The 19,577-nt window shown below is 46.0% G+C and overlaps 2 protein-coding genes and 1 pseudogene across 4 annotated transcripts; 1 reads left to right on the top strand and 2 right to left on the bottom strand.

Annotated features, from left to right (window-relative positions):
- The first annotated feature begins 1,653 nt into the window (after positions 1 to 1,653).
- LOC112813483 (small ribosomal subunit protein eS17-like) lies at positions 1,654 to 2,093 on the top strand (annotated as a pseudogene).
- Positions 2,094 to 3,069: 976 nt separating this feature from the next.
- LOC112813471 (zinc finger and SCAN domain-containing protein 26) lies at positions 3,070 to 13,227 on the bottom strand. 3 transcript variants are annotated; one of them, XR_003205529.2, is made up of 5 exons: positions 12,939 to 13,227; positions 9,568 to 10,047; positions 9,148 to 9,265; positions 5,805 to 7,064; positions 3,072 to 4,861 (listed from the first exon to the last, which is right to left on the bottom strand). XR_003205529.2 is itself a non-coding variant. In XM_025858527.2 (4 exons), exons 2-4 carry the CDS (start codon positions 9,994 to 9,996, stop codon positions 6,163 to 6,165), a joined length of 1,449 nt encoding a protein of 482 aa, XP_025714312.1. In that variant the 5' UTR covers positions 9,997 to 10,047; positions 12,939 to 13,227; the 3' UTR covers positions 3,070 to 6,162. The 3 variants fall into 3 exon arrangements, 1 of the variants encoding a protein (XP_025714312.1); XR_012377127.1 differs by having other exon boundaries at positions 5,927 to 7,064; XM_025858527.2 differs by having other exon boundaries at positions 3,070 to 7,064.
- A 2,258-nt stretch (positions 13,228 to 15,485) lies between these two features.
- Positions 15,486 to 19,019, bottom strand: NKAPL (NFKB activating protein like). The gene has a single exon (XM_025858534.2). The coding sequence runs from the start codon at positions 18,984 to 18,986 to the stop codon at positions 17,829 to 17,831; it is 1,158 nt and encodes a 385-aa protein (XP_025714319.1). The 5' UTR covers positions 18,987 to 19,019; the 3' UTR covers positions 15,486 to 17,828.
- Positions 19,020 to 19,577: the final 558 nt, after the last annotated feature.

The following is a 19,577-nucleotide window of genomic DNA, read 5'->3' as shown; positions in this document are numbered from 1 at the left end:
AGCCCCTACCCCCTTCGCAAACTCCTCACGTCACTGCCATGCTGACCGGCTTGGCTCTTTCCCACCCACGCTGTCCTTCACGGCCAGGACCGCCCTTCTGGGGGGCTCATGTCCCAAGTCCCAGCGCAAACGCCCCCCGACACCTCACGTCCACAGGGAGGAAACCCGTCTGTTCTGCAGGCCGTTCGCGGGAGAGCCAGCCCGACCCACCGCGCCCGTCCAGTCCCTCTGCGGCTCCCGCCGCCCCCACGCCCCGCCCAGGTCAGAGGCCCGGTCCACGCAGCCCCAGCGAGCCCGGCTCCCGTCCCCCGAGATCAGAGGCCCGGTCCACGCAGCCCCAGCGAGCCCGGCCCTCACCTGCTCTCCGGGCGGCCCGGAGGGCACCTGCGGCGCACGGAGCACCCCGGAGGCACCAAGCGGGCGCGCGATACGCGCGCGTCCGACGGCTGGTCAGCGGACCAAAAGCTCAAGGAACGTGCTCAGCAAAGACGCTGCGGGCTCGCCACAGGTCCCGGGCGGCGGTGCGCCTGAATCTCCAAAGCGGCTTCCGCCGCTCGGGCAACCGAGTAGCGGCTTTTCTAGGAACGCGGTCCCGGCCTCTCTAGGATCGAGGCCGCACTCCTCTCTAGTGCGCCGGGAGGACCCCTGCCGCCGTACCGCGCAGGCGCGTCCCGAAGACCCGAGCGGGACCCTCACCTCTGTAAATTGTTTCAGTTAACGACAAGACAGCAAAGGCAAAGCCGAGACTCTGCTTTTAGTATCCTCTCAGGTTGCGGGTCACATAAATGAACAATTACAATACAGCACAAGTTCTTAAAATTTAAATATGTAGATTATATATGCCCAATAAAAATCAAGTTGCTTAGAAACTATAAAATGAAAAGTACCCCATCCCCAAAGTTAACCATTGTTAATATTTTGTGTGTTTCCCCAGGACAGTACCAGCCACAGAGTAGCACACAATAAACATTTGTTTAGTGAGTATGTAGCTATATATTTTTAAACTCACGGGATCACAACATGAATTTGCACCTCAGCCTTTTCTGTTAGGATAGTTTGGAGATCTTTCCATATCAGCTAATTTTTTAACAGCCTAATAGTTTCCATTGTATGGATGCACGCCAATTTACCTAACTATGCCTACTGTTTTATAGTACGTGTGTATGTATGCACAGTAAGTAATGCTGCAGAGAACAGTATCTTCACATTTTTATAATTCCAGCTTAAATACTACACATTAGAATTGATCTGTCAAAGAGCATGTGCATCTAAAATTTTATATACAGCTCCCCTATTAATTTTTAAGAGCACTGCTGTTTAAAAGAATCTAATAGAAAAATCCAGAAAAATGTGAGGATGGCTGTTCACAAAACCAGAATTATAAATGACCAATTCACATGCAAGTAGATGTTCAACTTTGGCAGCAAAAGTATTCTTTTAAAACCCCTTTAAAAAGATTCATTTCGTATGCACCAGATTATCAGATGTGCAAAAGAGTAATTCCCAGGTTTGATGTAGGTATGTAAAAATGGGTATTTTCACAGACTGCTAACAGAAGGCACAGATTAGCATAACCTTTATGGAGGGCAATCTGGCAAATGAATCAAAAGCCTTAGAAAATGTGCCTACTGCTTTTTTACTATACCCGCCGACATGGGCCGTGTCCGCACCAAAACCGTGAAGGCGGCGGCCCGGGTCATCATTGAAAGGTACTAGGCGCGCCTGGGCAACGACTTCCACACCAACAAGCGCGTGTGCGAGGAGATCGCCATCATCCCCAGCAAGAAGCTCCGCAACCAGACCGCAGGCTATGTCACACACCTGATGAAGCGGATTCGGAGGGGCCCGGTGCGAGGCATCTCCATCAAGCTGCAGGACAGAGAAAGGGGTAATTACGGGCCCGAGGTCTCAGCCCTGGATCAGGAGATCATTGAAGTAGATAGACCCTGACATTAAGGAAATGTTGACTTTGGCAGTCTGTCCAACCTGCAGGTCACCCAGCCTACAGTTGGGATGAATTTCAAAACACCACGTGGAGCCGTTTGAATCTTTCTGCTGTGCTGTAATATCTCCAATAAACCTTAGACAACAACAAAAAATTGTGCCTACCCCTTTGTCTCATTTACATCCTAGTTTCAGGAATTGAATGAAGGAAAAGAATTCTATAAAGGGAGCAAAGTTATGTCCAAGGATGTTTACTGAAATGTTTGTGGTGACAAACTATAAACTAAACGACTAACAATGGGAACATATACTGTAGAATATTGCGCAACCTATATTAAAATTATCTCTGGGATGCTTGGGTGGCTCAGTTGGTTAAGCAGCTGGCTCAGGCTCAGGTCATATCAGGGTCCTGGGTTCAAGTCCTGCATCAGCTCCCTGCTTAGCAGGGAGTCTGCTTTTCCCTCTCCCCCTGCTTGTACTCTTGCTCACTCTCTCAAATAAAATCTCTAAAAAAATTTTTTTAAATAAAAATAAATGATCTTCCATGAAGACTTTTAGTTATCCGGGTGTCTTAATCAGGGATTTCTGGGTTTATTTGTTAGCAAGGTTCAGATACCCAATCAAACTGGCTTAAAAGAAACCTTTGACAGAAGGAAACAAGGGTATTCCCTGGACTCCCAGGACCAGTTGGGAGTGTGGCGGACCTCAGGAGCTGAGGGCCAGAGTCGTTTATCCTGAGTTTCTCTGAGCCTTCATAGGGTCCCAGCTTCAGGACTTGCTTTCATTCTTTTACTTCTCCCTAGGCTGGTTTGTTTCTATTTGGTTTTTATGTGACCACAAAAATGGTTCCAGCTCTAGATTCGTTTCTTGTTCAAGTGTCTAACAGAGACCAACGAGAATCTGTGACCCAATATCAAACTTCTGGGGGTATCCAAATGACCAAGCCTGACTTAGGGGTCCCCCACCCAATCCAATCCTCAGTGGTCTTAGAAGGGTCACGTGGCAAGCTGCCCACCCAGGATCATGGCAGAACTGGTCTAGAATGGACGGGGCAGATAGGCAAATGGACTGTCCTTTTCTCTTACAAATCAAAACTGTTCACAATATGAAATCCAGTAGAAAAGTAAAGTGTTTCTATGCGTACAAAAAGACCAGTATCTCAAAATACTTTATTAAGGGATTGTATCTGGCCCATGGAGCAGGATGATTTGCTTTCTTTACATTTTCAAAGGTTTTTACAAAATATATGAATTTCTATCATAATAAACAAGTTAATTTATTAAGAATTTATGAAGATAAACATGGACAGGTGGTATTAAAAATTAAGCAGAAATTATTAGTAACAACAAATCACAATTCGAGTATGTGTGTGTATATATGCACATTAAACAGTGATTATTTTTGACAGGTGAAAATTAGGGTGCTTTATTTTTCCCTTTCTTGTTTTTCCATACTACATTTATAATGGCACACTTATTTATAGCTTTATCAGTTTTTTAAACAGGAGAGTGAAGAGGAAATGAAGACACACAAGGACCACTCTTTTTTGAACATTATAGGATACTATCCCAACAGAAAAGCTGATCAGGAGAAGATACTTTGCAATAGAGCTCATCCTTTCTGGGTTGCTGCCCTCTGAATAGACTTTGAGCTTTCCTTCTAGAGCCTCTATCATGTGTTGCACTGCAAGCAAAACCTTCATCAAGATCTGTTATAACATTTTGCCGTTTGTTCAATGTTTCTATATTCTTCTAGAAAAGAAAAGCATGTTATTAAAATATACCTGTTTCCAGGGGCACCTGGCTCTTGATTTCAGCTCAGGTCATGATCTCAGGGTCCTGGGCGTGGGACCTGCTTGAGACTGTTTTGCCCCCACTCCCACTTCCCCTCCCCGCCCCCATGCTCTTTCAAAAAAATTTAAAAAATAAATAAAACATACCTGTATCCAACATTTATGTCCAAGTCATTATGGGTATGCCCCCAGGGTACTGATGAGAACACCATTTCCTTTGGGACTGTGTGAGGGATTAGGTTGGTTAAGGTATCAACAAACTTAGAAAACTTTATAATGTGTGTACTACAGAATCACCACAAAGAAAGCTAAATTTTCCAAATATTTAAGGCTATATCACTCTTCATACTGTAACTCTTGTTGTCATTGCTTTTTCATGAGAATTGTTTTTTCCTTCTTAACAGAGAAGCAAACAGACATTCTGTTCTTTCCTTCCAAAATAGAACAGAATCGAACAGATTTAAACTATGACACAGAGCTGAATGCTTAGGTACTGACCTCAGCACAGCCGTCAAAACACTTGGGAGAAAATTCCTGATATCAACTTAATTTTATTCATCGGCAGATTGAAAGACAGATAGCTTTACGACTTCCTAAGGAATGGAACATGACTGTTTCCATGAAATTCTTTAGAGCCACAAAAAGTTGCACTGCTTCTCCCACAGATTTGGTCCTCCTCCAGGAAATGGTATTAACGGTGGCACCTGGTCACACCACACGCAGCAGGTGGGAAGTGGGTCAAAGACTGCAAAGTGCCTGTTCCAGCCTTCATGCTCCCCTTTCTTCCTAGTGACAGCAGCTTAGTTTTTGGCTGGGCACTCCGCAAACCAGAATAAGACACACTCTCCCAACTCCCTTTCCCAAGTTTTGGCCTGTAGAGTATGTGTGGAAGTGACTTCTGGGAGGCTGCTCACAGAGGGCTGGCTGAGCTGGGAGGCATCTTTGTCCTTCTGCCTCTGTCTGCATTTTGCATGTGATGGCTGGAGCTTAAGCAGCCACCAAGGATCATGTGACAACCTCAGGACTGATGGTGTGCACTAGGATGTTGGAGCAGAAGCAGGATCCCTAGTGGTGTCAAGGAAACACTGTATCAGTCCTGGACTGCTTGTCTCCAGATTTTTCCACCTGAGAGAAAAACAAGCTTTTGTGGAGTCACTCCTCGTTTGTCTCTAAACTATGTGCAGATGCACCAAACCCTCAACAATGCACGAGGGTTCATTCTCACGGCAGACTGAGACACTTTTTCCAGACACAATACCCTATGCAGCTACTGACAATCAGCAAGCAATGATGGTTCAGGAGTGGACTCCCCTAAGCTCAATACTCTTCACCATTACCATAACATTTTGGTATTCACAGTATAAAATCATGATCTCCTCCCAGCTGACTTTATTGCTTGACTTCCAAAGAATTCCAGAACAAGCAACATTTTAAAATTATATTATCAGGGTATCTAGGTGGCTCAGTCGGTTAAGCATCTGACTCTTGATTCTGGATCAGGTCATGATCTCAGGGTCCCGGGATCGAGCCCTGTGTCGGGCTCCGTGCTCAGCAGAGAGTCTGCTTCTCTCCCTCCGCCCTCCCCCCGCTCATGCTCTCTCTCAAATAAATAAAATCTTTAAAAAATAAATAAAAAATAAAATAAAATTGCATTATCAGTATTAAAAGGAAAAAGTCCAATTTCTTTCCCCACTTACTAAACAGTGCCTATGCAGGAGCCAACTACCCTCGCACCGGAGGTATCAAGTAAGACAGCTGCTACCTGAATTCATTCAAATGACTTAGGAAATGTCTTCCATACTTTAAGTAAAACCTTGATTTCCAGCTTGAATCAGTGAAGTATTGTGGCAAGAATGGGGTGGGAAGTGGTCAAATTAAATTTTCTTTGCTTTCCAAAATGCTTCTGCTGACTGGGCGTGGGGAAAGTGGCGGATGCCAGTAGGGGGTGGTTAGTAAAACCAGTGGGGGAAAATGCCCACCATTAACCTGCACTTTAAGAGTGGTGTATTTCCAAACATCTTTAGTTTTATTTTATAGCTGCTGCTGTAGCAGATGCAAAAATACTGACCTGCTCTTGTTCTGGTCAAGACTATAAATCTGTGGATACTTGACTGACTCACTGGTGACTTCAAAGCCCTCGCTCAATCATGAGGCTCTCTACTACTTGGAGGCGTGCAATCATGCATTTACCATGTTAAAGGCTCAGAGAAGTTCTGCAGTGAAGAATGCGGCTTTGCTTTTTTCCCACAGTCCCATCGAGGATCAAATCACTGTGGTCCAAGGCTGAGCACAAGTGAAGGGACAGAGCCTCCCACTTGGCCCCCTGGAGTTCTCTGAGGCTAGAATTGGCTGGAGTGACTCTTCCTAAAGTGCTGTTTGCTTGTCAACATACTGTCCGTCGTGTTCCTTGCAGAGAGGATGCCCCATCAAGCCAGACTGTGTTTGTGGTGGTATCTCTGATGCTGAAAAAGACCCGACCTCTGCCTGAAGGCTTCGCCGCATTCATTACACTCATAGGGTTTTTCTTCGTTGTGGATTCTCACGTGCTGAGCCAGGTGGGAGTTCAGTCGGAAGGCTTTCTGGCATATGGCACACTTAAAAGGCTTTTCTCCAGTGTGAATCCTGTGATGGCGAATGAGGTCCGAGGTCAAACTGAAGGCTTTCCCGCACTCGTTACAGCGATGGCTTCTGGAGTGGCTGTGGATTCTCTGGTGGTGGGTGAGGAAAAGGGCCTGACTGAAGGTCTTCCCACACTCCTTGCACTCACAGGGCTCCTCCTGACTGTGAATTCTCTGGTGTCGGTTGAGGTGGGAGCTGCGCCTGAAGTTCTTCCCACAGTGGATGCACAGGTAAGGTTTCTCTCCAGTATGGATTCTAAGGTGTTCCAGAAGGCCTGCATTCTGGCTAAAGACCTTTCCACACTCTTTGCACTGATAAGGCTTCTCTCCAAGATGGATTTTCTGGTGCCTGACGAGGTGAGAACTTCTCTGAAAGGCTTTCCCACACTCGTGACACTGATGACCTTTCTCTCTAGAGTGGATTTTCTGATGTGCAGTAGGACGAGGACTCGGACAAGCCTCAGATTCACAGAGCCTCCCTTGTGTGTGTGTCCCTTCGTGTCTAATCAGCTCTGAGCGCTGGGTGAATCCCTCCCCACAGTCTGAGCATTTATATTCAGTCTTCTCCTTGGGCTTGACCTGCTGCCCTTCCAAGTTAGGGTCCTCATGACGAGGTTCTATGGGTTCAGATATTTTCCCAGATGATTCCACTCCTCCACAAGAATCTGGCTCTACCACCGTCTTCCTATTCTCAGTCTTTGTCTCCTCACCTGAAACATTAAATATATACTACCAATTACTTGTTTTTTAATGCTTAGGGAAGGGAATCTGCAATTAGGAGGAATAAATTTAAATCAAGCCATGTGTGCCAAGTGGAAATGCTGTGGATGCTTGCATCTGCACAGAATATACACGCAACGGTACACAAGAAATTGTTAACAGCGGCTGCTCGGGGGAGGATGGGGACTGTGGTAGGAGGCAGCTGATCTTAAATGGTTTGAACTTGGGGCGCCTGGGTGGCTCAGATGGTTAAACGTCTGCCTTCAGCTCGGGTCATGATCCCAGGGTCCTGGGATTGAGCCCCCATCAGGCTCCCTGCTCAGCGGGGAACCTGCTTCTCCCTCTCCCTTTCCCTGCTTCTTCCCCTGCTTGTACACACTCTGTCAAAAATAAATAAAAAATCTTAAAAAAAAAATGGTTTGAACTTGATCACGTGACATACACAGAGCACACAAAGTTAGCAAGCACGCAAACAGTCTCAAAGGGCATGGCTGTACATTCTTGAAAATGGTTTGTCAGCTGGAGTATGAAAAAGCGTGGTCAACTGAGGGCCCTGGGGCCAATAAGAAAGAGAAAGTACTGGAAATGAAGAAATGCAGACACAGAGCCCATTTTATCACTGATTGGCTATGTAATCAAAACCCTCTGGGTTCACTGTCCTCACCAACAGATCAAAACCACTGGGTTTTACCCTCAAGGGTAACATGAAGTTCACAAAAATGTCTTGAACTTTCCCGATCTCCTTGGACAGCAGCAGCTGCTTTCCTGTGTGGCTCAACAGATACCGAGTATCTTGATGCTGTAATAATTTGCTCGTATGTCTGGTACGTGAAAAAGCGTAAGCAATGTCTGATGAATAAAACCTAAGCTCAGACATACAGGGACAGGTGGGCCAGTAGAATGGGCCTTCCAAGGCCAGGAACCTGAATGAAAACGCAAAGTTGGAATGAGACAGAAAGCAGGAGAGAGGTCCTCAGCAGCACCAATAACAAGCTAGCACAAGTTCATGAGTGTGAGCCGCATAAAGGCAGCAGATCAACTGCAAAGGGAGAGCACACGAGAGCCAAAGGCAACAGTGGACGACTCGCAAGGAGAAGCCAGAGACAGCGAATCCTGTGCGAGGCACCTTGTGCACATCTTCCTGCGGCCACGCACAGGGGAGGGAGGGCTTAAAGGAAGAGAGATCCTTTTCCAGCAATGATCTAATGACATAAACAACTAAAAAGCGGGGGCGGCTCTGAAACTGGAAAACGACCTGAACTTTGAGTGTAAAACGGCATTTTCAACAGACCAGGAAGGCAAGAGACAGTGTCAAGGATCTACTATGAATACATTTACTTGTCATATTTAAAATATAAGCCCATCATGGGGCGCCTGGGGGGCTCAGTCGTTAAGCGTCTGCCTTCGGCTCAGGTCATGATCCCAGGGTAATCGAGCCCCGCATCGGGCTCCCTGCTCCATCGGAAGCCTGCTTCTCCCCCTGCTCCTCACCCTGCTCATGCTCTCGCGTGCTCTCTCTCAAATAAACAAATAAAATCTTTAAAAAAAAATGTAAGGGACAGAAAGAAAGAGGAATTTCAGTGACAAAGAAAATACAGTATAATAAAAAAGGAATTTAGGTAACATTTAGAAACAAAAGACAGTAATAATACTACAATAACTTGAAGGAGACAAGAGAAAATGGGCACTGGCCCATGTGGCTGAGGTTCTTTGCCTCGGGTGAGAAACTAGCGAAGCTTGTTTGCTCACCCCCATGGTAACTGGAAGAAGGAGGAGATGAAGCGTGACACAGGAAGGGCCTTTGGTTTCTGCTGAACAGAAACACCAAGGAAAGGATGGGGGGAAATGTTTGGGGTGATGGTAATCTTCCAGATCTAGATTGTGGTGGTGATTAGATGACAGAGTTTGGTCACATTTGTGAAAACTCACTGACCCGGACACTTACAGAGTGATTTCTACCATGTGTAGATTACACCTCAATAAACCTGACTCAAAACAAACACAAAAGCTGGGCCGCCGGAGGGGACACCAAAGCCCAGCTGTCACACATGAGAAGACACAGCTGTTTCTTACCCTTCTCTTCTTCAGGCTTTGGGACGTCACGCTCAGGCTGGACCTGCGGCTCCCGCGCTGCTTCCACAGGGGCTGCCTCCTCTGCGAGCATCTTCTGCTTCTTTGCCTGGTCTGGGCCCTAGGGACGGTTATGTAGGGGCAGTTAGGGACATGTGGGCTTAGGAGGAAACTGTTCAGGAAACACTTCTACGTGAGAAAGGAGTCAAGAGAAACCGGGGGTCGGAGAAAAGCGGCTAGGGAATCAGTACGTTCAGTTCATCCCAGCAGACAGCAGGGGAGGCTGACCTACAGCTACGAGCAGCCAGACTGGAAAGAAACCGAACCAAAGCTTAGCAGTTCTCCTGTTACTGAGCTCATGCCCACCTCGCCGGCCCAGGTCTCAGCTCCCACTTTTCTACAGAAAACGAATCTGCTCCTTACCACATGTTGTCCTGCTTCTCCAAGCTCTGGCTGCAAATCCTCCAGCACAACCACCACCTCGTCCCCACTCTCGGGGTGCTGCTCCCGCACCCGGGCCTGCAGCTCCTCGGGCAGGATGGTCAGGAACTGCTCCAGCACCAGCAGCTCCAGGATCTGCTCCTTGCTGTGCGTCTCGGGCCGCAGCCACTGACGGCACAGCTCCCGGAGCCGGCTCAGCGCCTCGCGGGGTCCTGTGGTCTCTTCATATCGCAACTGCCTGAACTGTTTGCACAGCGGTTCTTGTCCAAGGCCGGTGCTGTTTCCTGGCAGCTTGAATCCCTGTTCCCAAGTAGAGCAGGGATCCTCCTTCACTGTCTGAAGCCCCTCCTTCTTCAGATTCAGAGGAGCTGGGGAATGGGCATTAGCCAGTGCTGTCGCCATCCCCAGCATCAGCCGGCTTGTGCTCTCTGCCCTGGAGAACTTCCTTTTCACGGTCTCCTCCTGAAAAAGTAAAAACAAGAATCACAGAAACAGGTGGCTCAGTTGGTTAAGCGTCTGCCGTCGGCTCAGGTCACGATCCCAGGGTCCTGGGATGGAGCCCCATATCGGGTGCCCTGCTCAGTGCCCCTCCCCTCCCCCCAATCTCAAATAAATAAATAAATCTTTACCCCCCCCAAAAAAAGAATCACAGAAACAGTAGCAGTAGTAGTAACAGTAACCACAGCAATACACCTTTGTTGGCTTCATACAATTCCAATAATTACTATCAATTTCTTTCTCTCCGCAACAACCATTCCTAAAAACAGTACATACAAAAGGAGAAAACTCTGTTCTACACAAGACTGCCAGCTGACAGAGCAGGAATAACAAATCTGAAAAGATCACCATTTTGCAGCTTGGTGAAATAAGTAACTGAATCAAAGACCACAAATGGGTAAAGTCACTGGGCAAAAGGAGTGGGGAGAAAGGACATTCTCACAGTCTCCAAGAACCACCATACTGACTGCTTATTAATTACAAAAAAACAATGGAGACATCTGGCAGCCACAAACTTAAATGATCAAGCCCAGCAACACCAACAGTCAGACAACTGAGCTTGTGCCTTATCACTTATGCAGCATTTTTACTAAATGTTTCATATGAATCTAATAATGAGGAGACTTTCCGATAAATCCTGAATGCAGCTCATCTACAACAGTCAATTTCACAAAAATAAAAAGAGGTATTGTTCTGGATTAAACAGACACCTAAATGAACTGTGAAAATTGGCTCTTGGTTTTAAAAACACTATAAAACCTGGCTGGGCTCCAAATACAGCTTTGCTGTTATATAGTCCCGGATGTGGAGATGGTAACTCCCACCTGATATATATACACATATATATTCCAGGGCCCTGGGATCATGACCTGAGCTGAATATAGATACACACACACACACACACATACATATATAGGTAAAAAATGGACTTAAAATTTAAAAAGTCAAATCCTACTGTTCTTAACAGAAATGAAAAAGTCAAAGAAAGTGATGGTTATTAGCCAGAAATAAAAGTTTGGTATTGCAACGGTTAATTTTATGTGAAAACTTGATTATAAGGTGCCTAGATATTTGGTCAAACATTATTCTGGGGGTTTCTGTGAGGGTGTTTTGGGATGAGAGTAACATTTACATCAGTGCACTGAGTAAAACAGACACCCTCTATAATGTAGGTGGGCTTCGTCCAATCAGTTGAAGGTCTCAATAGAACAAAAAGGCTGACTCTCCCCCAAGTAAGAGAATTCTCCCTGCTTGACTGCCTTCACACGGAGACATCAGCTTTTTTCCTGCCTTCAGACTCAAATGGAAACACAGGCTCTTCCTGGATCTCAAGACTGCTGGCCTTCCTCTTCTTACTGTCACTGCACCATCGGATCCCCTGGTTCTCAGGCCTTTGGACTCAGAATGGAACTAAACCATCGGCTCTCCTGGGTCTCCAGCTCACTGACTCACCCTGCAGATCTTGGGGACTTGCCAGTCTCTGTAATTCCATGAACCAAGTCCTCATAATTAATCTGTCTCTGTGTGTCTATGTCTATGTATTTCCTATTGGTTCTGCTTCTCTGGAGAACTCTAATACAGATACATAGCATAGGTTGCTGAATTAGTGGTGGTCATTTCTATGACATGACTAAATGCATCAAACACAATATATAATAAATAATATGATAAACGGACCCTTCCAGCCTACTTTCACATCTTGTGCATCAGATCAATCAAGATCTATTGATTCTGCCTAAATAGCTCTCAAGTCTATCCTCCCTTCTTCATCCCCCTTGCCACCATCTCCTCCTACCCAGACTACTGTGACTGGTCTTCTGACTCACCAATCTATTTCCCACACTGCAAACAGTGATATTTCTAAAGAGAAGATAGCATTGTATCTCTGCTGTGCATTTACTGCATTTAGTGACTCATCACTTCCCTTAGCATCAAGTTAAAGACATCTAATATGGCTTAAAATTTTTTATGATCTAATGAACTTTCAGGTCCTCAAATTTATGATACTCTTTCCTGTTCCTGGGTCCTTCCACATCGAACACTCAACTCCCCAGTTTTTTTTCTCCTTAGTGCCCATATACCCTTCATGTCTCAGAATAAAACAATAAGCCAACACAACTGTTTTATGTACTTTGAGTGTCAATGCATTTAATCTTCACACAACTGTATCAAGACACAGTTGCCAACTTCACTGCACAGAGAAGGATACTGAGACGTGGAGAGTTTAATAACTTACACAAGACCCCAAAGCTCAACCTCAGATCTTTCCTCCAAGAGCTCTTAAACCCTTGGACTTAACTTTGCCTTCTCTCTCTCATAATCCACATGTGATCCAACAGCAAAGCCTGCTGGCTCCGCCTTCCACGTAGATCACTAATCCGACCAGGACTAACCACTTCTACAATAATACAAGTTCAAGATAGCCTCATCTCCTACCTGAATTACTTGCAATAGTTTCCCTGATTCCATTCTTGCGGCCTTACGGTCTTATCTCCTCGTGAGTTCCCAGCTACAGATGCTTTAAAACATGAATCGGATCATGTTTTCCCTCTGCTTAAAATCCTCCAAAAATTCTTCACACCAAGAAACGACCAAATTACTTCCACAATAAAACGCCCACTTCTACACACCTCCTCCCGCTCCCCAACCTCTCAATACGGTCCTCTACAAACCCCGCCCCCCGCTCCTGACGGTCGGGTCTACATTCCCGGTCTCCTTGCTATTCCTCGAGAATGCCAAGCACCTCGGAGGCCTTTGCACTTGCTGTTCCCTCTGAAAGCGCGTACCCCCAAAGGCCACACAGGTCTTTCCAGGTTCTTCAGGTTTCTGCTCAAGCACTGCCTTCTAAGGCTTACCTTCCAACACGTGTTTAAAATTGCGCTCAATGGATGAACAAGTGCAGCCTAAGTTGGGCCCAGGTCAGCAGATCGGCAGCTTCAGGACGCCCCCGGCCCCAGCCCCGGCCTGCGGGCCCTCTGTCGCAGCACCTAGGGCACCAGCTGCTCCCCAGCCCGGGTCTGCAGGGCCTTCCCAGGCGGAGCGCACACACCACGCACCCAGCTCCGACCCTCAGCGGTGGCCAGGCGCGCTCCAGCACGGTCCGCGACCCTCGCCCAGCCCCAAACGCCCGCCTCCCCGCGCACCGTCGCCTCCGCTCTAGGCACGCGGGAGGACCGCGGCTCGATGGTGTCCGGCTTCCGGCGCGCGGCTGGGGGCGGAGCTCCGCCCACCGGCGGCGTGCAGGTGCGAGCGCGGGCGGTCCTCGTCTGCACGCCGAACTTGGTTTTATTAGAGTGAGAACGGGCCAGCTCGGTTTACTGTTAGCGTGAAGAACCAGCATCTCTACTTTGCTCACTCACAAATTAAACACAGACGCGTACCTTTCCATTTCTCCCCAATTTAAAAAGTCGTCAAACACAGCAGCAAAAATAAATGTCAGCGTTTTGGCGTTTTGTGTGGTTTTTTTTTTTTTTTTTTGTAGTATCAAAGAATTGAAGATTAAATTGAACAATGAAAATATATTTGTATTGAAATACTTAAGGTAGGGCGCCTGGGTGGCTCAGATGGTTAAGCGTCTGCCTTCGGCTCAGGTCATGATCCCAGAGTCGTGGGATCGAGACCCGCATCGGGCTCCCCGGGAGCCTGCTTCTCCCTCTGCTTCTCTCTCTCTCTCTCTTTCCTCCTCCTCTGTCTCTCATGAATAAATAAATAAAATCTTAAAAAAAATACTTAAGGTAATGAAAAATTAAGTAGATTACTATAAAAGTATAATCAGCAATACTTTGCAGAGAATGTAGGTTTCAAGGGGAAAAAAACATATCACTTTACCAAAATAATTCTACAGAAGAAAAGAGAAATATTCCTTCTTATTCACCTTACCAAAAACTTTTTTATAGTCTTTGAATAAAATAAATCCTTTTAAAAATCTGAACAACTTGCTTAATTAGTTGATAGTTTTGAAATATCATTAAATATACTAATCATTGTTTTATGACAGGTAATTTATTCAGTGTTTTCAGCATTGAAATTATCACAGCAAAAGAAAAAAACACGTTTCATTACAACAACAAGGAGAGTTAACATTTCCTCCTTGGGTACCAGAAGCTTGGAAGTATCTTTTAGAAATAGCGATTAAATATATTCACCCTAAAACTTCCTTAGGCAAACAAATGCAGTCAATGCAAATACTTTACTAATTAGAAGTTAACATTTTTTTGATAGAAAACTCATATGTCTGATTTTCTTTCTTTCAAAAGAAGGGCTTATATATTTTTCAAAAATTATGTAAGAGATAAACATAAAATTTAATTTAAAAAGGAAGTAAATATATCTTAATTGACTGCCCCTTTCAAACTCCCTACCATGGCTGGCTTCTTAAACGTCACTCATAGTATCAAGGCTTAGATTATTGGCATTGTATTGAATAACCCATGAAATTCAAAATGTAGGGGCACCTTGGTAGCTCAGTCATTAAGCTTCTGCCTTCTGCTCAGGTCATGATCCCAGGGTCCTGGGATCAAGCCCTGCATCGGGCTCCCTGCTCGACGGAGAGCCTGCTTCTCCCTCTCCCACTCCCCCTGCTTGTGTTCCCTCTCTCACTGTCTCTCTCTCTGTCAAATAAATAAAATCTTAAAAAAAAAAAAAAAAGAAAAGAAACGTCAAAATGTAGTTTAACACACAGAGTTAAAAAAAATTCAAGATCTGCATTTTTAAGTAGTCTGTACTTTTGGAAGGGGTAGAGGTAGGTAAGAATAAAGATGCTATCTTACAGGACAGACTACATGTTGCTAATTTTTAAAAATCAATTTTCAAATTTGAGATTATCATTTTACAGGATTATCTTTATTTTTGTAAACAAAATGGTGGGCCGTATGTTTTCATCAGGTCCATTCTTAAGATATTCAAAATGAAAGCTGCTTTTTCTATAGGATCTGTAGAGGCACTACTGCATTACAAGTCATGCTACCATGCTATAGCATAAGATAGCCGTTCTTATCTTTTTGTAATGATGCTTTCTGCTTTTCTCTCTGCTTCCACACATTCAGCAAAATATTATTCATTATTCTGAATTTTAAATAGAAAATTATGTGACCAGTGATTTTTCTAAACAATAAAAAACCTACAAATGAGTCCAATAAACTTAACTCATAGTTTTATATGAGGAAATCTATAACTTTAAACCATCATATGAATAAACAAAGAAATATCCTAGGGGCGCCTGGTTGGCTCAGTTGGTTAAGCATCTGACTCTTGATTTCAGCTCAGGTCCTGATCTCAGGGTTGTGAGATTGAGCCCCGTGTTGGGCCCTGCACCCAGCCGGGAGTCTGCTTAAGACTGTCTCTCCCTCTCCCTCTACCCCTCCCCCAGACCCGCTCATGCTCTCTCTAAAAAAAAAAAAAAAGAAAGAAAAAATGAAATGCCATTTTTCACCTATTAGATTGGCAAAGATCAAAAGGTTTAGAAGTACAATGTTGTTGGTGATGTAGGTGTGTAAACTGGTACATCTTATTTACAAAGCCGTACCAGTGTGTAAACTGGTACTGCTTATTTAGAAAGCAATGTTGCAAAATCTATTAAAATGTAAAAGCACATAGAACATGTGACATTCTTAGATTTTTCCTGACCACCCTATCAAAAACCTCCCCCTATTATTGTCTCTAGTCCCTTATTTTCTTCATAGCATGCCGCAGTTAATACGTACTTGTCTGGTAGTTTTTTAAAGGTCTATCTCCTCCAGTAGAATGTAAAATTCTGTGTGATGGCAAGGATCAAACTTAACCTGCTCTCTGGTTTATACCCAGTACCTGCCATAGTGCCTAGCATATAAAAAGCACCTAATAAATATTTTCCACTTAATCCAAGAATTCCACTTATAGGTGGCCATTTTTAGATGATCCAAAGAATTCTTTTTGACCCAATAATTCTATTTCTAGATGACAATGCTACAGATAATATTCTCACATATCCACAAAGATTTTCACTTCAGTACTGTGTAATTGCAAAATATAGGAAACATCTTAAACATCCAATAAAATATGGTCCTTTCATTCAGTAGAACATTATAAAGTCGTTAAAAAGAATAAGATTTATATGCATCGATTAAAACATCTCCAAGACGTACTAAGTGAAAAAGGCAAGGTGTAAGTTCATGGGTGAAATGTGGTATGGTTTGTTTCTAAAGATAGAAATATACATATGTAATATTGGCTTTTACCAGTGCTCCCCAATACTCTGGGGAAATTCTCAAGGTAGTGTGGTCCAGTGCCAATCAAGTCATCTACTAGGATGAAGGTGCCCTTCCACCTCATACTGCCCTGTGAGATTCTAGAACCCCACCCCTTCACCCTCAGCTCTGTGGGGCTCCGTAGGGTCTTGAGCCTTGAAAAGGGGCTCCCTTTTTCAAATGAGATAGTTTGCTTAGCGATGAAATGAAGTCTTAGGATTCAGGCAGATGTCACTGGATGACAATGAAGCCTTTGTCACGGACCATGAACGGAGGTCACTCTAAAGCCCTAACGCCGGAGCTGGAGCCGGGCTTTCAATGCTTAACTTTGTTGTCCATGGGGTCCCTCCTGATCTGACCTTTTCGGGAACTCCACCAACTCCATTCTTTATACCTTCTCATTTTTTTCTGTCTCTTCTTAGTCTAAGGTGGCACCTGGTCTACTCTTTGGAAGACCCAAGCACAATGGACCTTCGTCTTTACTTTTTAGATCTATTTTTATGGATCAACCCTATGTCCCCTTCAGCCAGGTATTCCCCGATAGTCAAAAGCAAGCTTCAGGAAAATTTTGGCTTTCAGCACACGAACTGTGTTTTTTAGAAATCCTTCAAAACTATAGTGGGCATTTGTCGGTTGCCTATACACCTTCCCAGCATTACCCTGACATTCAGGTATCCACTTCCTCCCCATGTAGCCTATAAATTGACTATACTCACAGCTCCAGGAGGAGGCCTATCTCGCGACAACAGTACCTTTTTTGAGAGCGGGCATGTGACCTAAGCTAATCCAATTTGGGTCAATCTCGGGATTCTTGTTTGGAATGCCAAGACAGAAATGTTTTTGCTCCTCAGAGGTGGACCAGGAAGTATATAACCAAACTCAGGACCTTTGGCAACCCTTTTGGAAACCAGGCTACGGAGGAAAATGACCCATGGAGAAGAAAAAAGTGAAGGTCCCATAAAGCCATGCGGGAAACCCATTTTCCTGCAGGGCTTTTCAGTTCCACGAACCAATAAACTTCCTTTATTTTTTAACTCAATCTGTTAACTGCAACCAGAAGTATACACTCATTTGAATCCTTTGTTCCTTCTGGGATTCTTCTGGTCCTCCTGGGGGCATGTGAAGGGCTCCATGAAGCTCCTCGAGAGAGAGAGAGGTCAGGGTCAACAGGGAAGATAATCTTCAGGTTAGTAACTCCAACCTTTATCCTGCAATGTGCTTGTATGTACACAGAACTTACGTGTATAAAAGACATCAAACAGAGATCTCTTTGGGGAGAAGAATCAGGGACTACGATGAAAGACCTTTTATTAACTCTCCGACTGCAGTATTTGAGTATTTAAGCCATGTGCACATATTAAATTAAAAATAACAAAATAAATTGGTAACGAGATCTCAAACGGCAGCTTTTTCTCCACGGACTTTCTAACATAGTCGATACAGTAGCACCATGAAGTCTTTTCACACTACTTTGGTCATGTAAAATTGTTGTCAAAAGTCCTGCTGAACAACAGAAAGTCCTTACTTGTCGTCTTTCCCTTTCGTCTTTCTGTACACCATGTCCCGGAAGCTGGCTAGAATCTTGTTCTCTCTCTTCCGTCTCTCTTCCTGGTTAAAGGATGCAAGGGCTCTCTTCTCATCCGCGCTGTAGATCTGGTTCTCTTTCCGCAGCCGTACAGCCTCCATCCTGCGATGCCTGCTACCACTCATAACATAACCTGAGCATTCAAATGAAGCAATCTCTTCGCTCGTCAGCCCAATTTCACCTCTTCGTGGGATTCGCTTTCCAGCTTTTACGTACTCAGCCATCGCCGCGCCTTCCCCTGGGAGCAGAGCATGGCCATAGTTCAGAGGCTTCTCATCTTGGGAGCTGTATGTTACAGGTGCTTCTGGACCCATCAGATCCGTGGGACCGGCAATCTCCGACCGCTTCACCCGGGTGTCTTCCGGCAACTCCCCTTCTGAATCTCTGAAGCTTGAGTCACTGGATTCTTTTTTAGTCTTCTTAGTCTTCCTTTTCTTGTTTTTTTTCCCCCTGTGTTTCTTTTTCTTCTCCTTCTTCTTGGCTTTTTTGGCTCTCTTTTTATCATCATCAGAGCTAGAATCCGTGTCGGAGTCTGAATTCCTATCACTATTATCAGAATATTTCCTATGCTTCCTTTTGGACTTTTTATTTTTCTTGCTTTTTGAACGACTGTTCTTCTTCCTTTTTTCTTCGGAGCTGGAGTCTGAACTGCTGGTCTTCTGAGTCTTTACCTCATCCTCCTCCACGGGGGTGTGCTCATCAGAATCCGGCTCAGGAAACTTTGGGGACAGCCCCCACACCTCCGGAGCTCCCAACTCCCCAATCCTTTGTCTCTCTCTCAGCCTCCTCTGCCGGTCGCCCACATAGTGGTGATGGTAGCGGTACCCGCCACAGGAGACGGAAGAGGAGGAGAATGCGTAGTTGCGGGACGCCGGGGCCTGCTCTCGAGGGCGGCCGGGCGGGCAAGGGGCGCCAACGCCCGACCCTCCCCACGGAGGCCGGAGGCCCTCAAGGCCGCGGGAGTGAGAGCGGGCACGGCCTCCCAACGGGGAGCGTCTGGCCTGCGCAGACGGCGGGCTCCCCGACGAGCTGCGTCGCCACCCCCGAGAGCCCGCGGTGTCCTCGGGATAACGGGCCCGGGACACCGGGGCCATGACGCACGCCCTCACCGGCGATCAAAGGACCAACGCCGGGCAGTTCCCGCAGATGCAGCGGCGGCCCGGCACCGCCCGCCACTCAGGCGCGTCAGCACCGCTGCTGCCGCGACTTCCGCTTCCGGCGGATTTGCTCGGCGAGGCCGCCGCGCGGGCGGGGACGGGAGACGCCGGCGTTGGAGGCGGCGCTGGGGCCGGGGGCGGGGGGGGGGCGAGGCGGAGCTCGCGCCTCGGGTCTGCGTCTGTGCCCTGAGCCGCGGTCGCAGAAGAGGGGTTTGTACCGGTGACCCGCCCCTGCTGCTCCAACGTCGTCGTCGCTGCTTGGATAGTCGCCTTCAACCGTCTTGGTATCCTTCGCTCCTCCTTGCTCCCCTCGGCCCTCTTTATCATTGCCCCTTGGTGGAGGGTTCCTACTTCCCACGCTCCTTTTGTTGGTCCTCAGAAAGGAACCTGTCCACCATCTTCATGGAGGAAATACTTCGAGTGAACTGCAAACCCCACTTGTGCCTACTGGAGGCAAGAACCAGAACTTCTTTTGGAATCGAAGTTTAAGCTCAGCCTCTGAGCCAAGTGAAGGCCAGAGTTAACGAT

This window comes from Callorhinus ursinus, unplaced genomic scaffold (genome assembly GCF_003265705.2).
Source record: "Callorhinus ursinus isolate GAN/ISIS: 27379988/994484 unplaced genomic scaffold, GSC_fseal_2.0 scaffold109, whole genome shotgun sequence".
Classification (NCBI taxonomy): Eukaryota; Metazoa; Chordata; class Mammalia; order Carnivora; family Otariidae; genus Callorhinus; species Callorhinus ursinus.
The sequence above is the reverse complement of the archived record's forward strand: the minus strand, read 5'-3'. Positions and strand labels throughout refer to the sequence as shown.

Excerpts from the sequence above, each read along its gene's own strand:
- LOC112813471 (XM_025858527.2), bottom strand. The coding sequence starts at position 9,996 with ATGCTGGGGATGGCGACAGCACTGGCTAATGCCCATTCCCCAGCTCCT. Across the intron at positions 9,266-9,567 it reads GAGAAGCAGGACAACATGTG|GGCCCAGACCAGGCAAAGAA; the intron begins GTAAGGAGCAGA and ends AACCGTCCCTAG. Across the intron at positions 7,065-9,147 it reads AAAGCCTGAAGAAGAGAAGG|GTGAGGAGACAAAGACTGAG; the intron begins GTAAGAAACAGC and ends TTAATGTTTCAG.
- NKAPL (XM_025858534.2), bottom strand. The coding sequence starts at position 18,986 with ATGGCCCCGGTGTCCCGGGCCCGTTATCCCGAGGACACCGCGGGCTCT.